This window comes from Gregarina niphandrodes (assembly GCF_000223845.1).
Source record: "Gregarina niphandrodes unplaced genomic scaffold scaffold00002, whole genome shotgun sequence".
Taxonomy (NCBI): Eukaryota; Apicomplexa; class Conoidasida; order Eugregarinorida; family Gregarinidae; genus Gregarina; species Gregarina niphandrodes.
Window position 1 is genome coordinate 696307 of NW_011645774.1, and position 1714 is coordinate 698020.

At 53.9% G+C, this 1714-nt stretch overlaps 1 protein-coding gene across 1 annotated transcript; it reads left to right on the forward strand.

Moving 5' to 3' along the window:
• Positions 1-625: 625 nt before the first annotated feature.
• Positions 626-1714, forward strand: GNI_018010 (hypothetical protein; the record flags this gene model as incomplete). Its single annotated transcript, XM_011130744.1, has 1 exon — positions 626-1714. A coding segment is annotated over one exon (1089 nt), but the record flags the coding sequence as incomplete, so codon positions are not given.

Genomic DNA, 1714 nt, shown 5'->3' on the forward strand with positions numbered 1-1714 from the left:
CACCGCATGCTCGAGTCCATAATGTCCAAGGTCAAGACGGTAACTATTCCGACTTGACGCTGTTGCTAGTGCACCCAGTGTACATCTACCAACCTAACGATCCACAGCGCCACAAGATATCTCCGATGATAGTCGTAATCGGCAGAGAGCCCATGCTACCCGGATGGTCACAAGAGGGATCTCGCTCCATGGGATAAAGGTTCATCATAACCAACCTACTCGACGCGACGAGCGCCATAAAACATGCCCTGGTGCTCACCAAACCACCGACAGCGAAAGGCGAAGACTTCGAGCTGGGAGAGCTGTTGAGCCGTCATAACCAAGTGAGCTCATGCTGTAAGGTCCGAGCACCCGCACCTCGACAACCTTTTTTTGTGATTATCCCTCCAGGACCACGGACACGCACGATGGCTACTAACCCTGTTGACAACTCACCAGTAGCTCCGCGAAACGAGTGGCTTGGCACCCACACGTGCACACGCTTGCGCGTGCTTGCGCACGTACACGATGAGAATGACAACAAAACAACTGGCGAGCAAGGTACTGTCAACAGAGCAATACTCGTCGTGGGCGGTGTCGATGTAGGTCACGAGTTCAAGATTTGAACGCAAAAAATCCCCCCAAAATGCTGGGTGTTCGATGCCACTCGGGTTGGAGCTGCTGGGACTTTACCACAGTGCTGGCAATGTTAGAGACTCTTGCAGAACAGCCAGGACAGCAGGCGCGACGCTTTTTCTTGAAGAGCGTGGGCGATGACAGTGTCGCTAGGGCCCTCGAAAGCCGTCTCCTGATACCCGAGCCCGATGAAGATAAGGTAATTCTCGGGGTTGACGATGATCTGCGAATTCTTGAATGGTTTGAAGCGAACCTCATTCCGGCTCAGAGCCCTTCTCCCGGAGCTGTCATTGTTCCGGAAACGGTGGAGGAATACGAGCAGCGAAGTGTCCCCTGTTTTGCGGACGTTTGCGAATGGCTGATTCCTCGGTTCTGGTCCGACCCGACGAATTCGGAACACGCGCGTGCAGTGGTTGCTCGTTTAAGAGAAGCGTACAGCAGCACGAGTGTCTTGCCTAAACCTTGGTTACTAGATGAACATCAGTCTTTCGCCTCTTGGGTGCCAAGCAGCATTTTCGCGGACGGCTTTGGCCTAAGGTCAGCTGTCGCCGTGGCCTATTGGGCTTACTACTTGGACAAGAGAGCTGCTATGTCACCGGCGTTACGATTGCGGTATCTCGCCGTACTTAGTCGCTGGTATCCGGCACAAGCTTGGGTGCACGCGTGGGAAGATACGAACGAGTGCTGGCCGTCTACAAGAGACCCAAGCCGCGTAAAACTGTTGAGGGATCTCAGTAAGACCATAGCATATTCCTTTGACTACTATCAGACGCGTGCATATGGATCCTTTGCGCAAAGTGTCATGGCTCGGCGGATGGTTTGGGATATGCAAACGGTCGCTTGCCACCTCGTAGATGAAGAGGGGATGTCGCGGGAGACTCGCCTGAGAAATCGGACTAACAAGATTGTGCGCGAGGTGGCTGGGCTTCGTTACGAACGCTACCTCCGGGTATATCGTGAGCGCCGAGACCGTGTGGTTTCCGCTTATTTCTCAAAATTATTGTCTTGGCAAGCGCCTCCGGAAGATGAAGCTGGCTTCCCAGTGGGTGAAGATTACGAGTTCGCTCAACAGCCTAGCTTCCGTCGGTGGGTGAGGGTG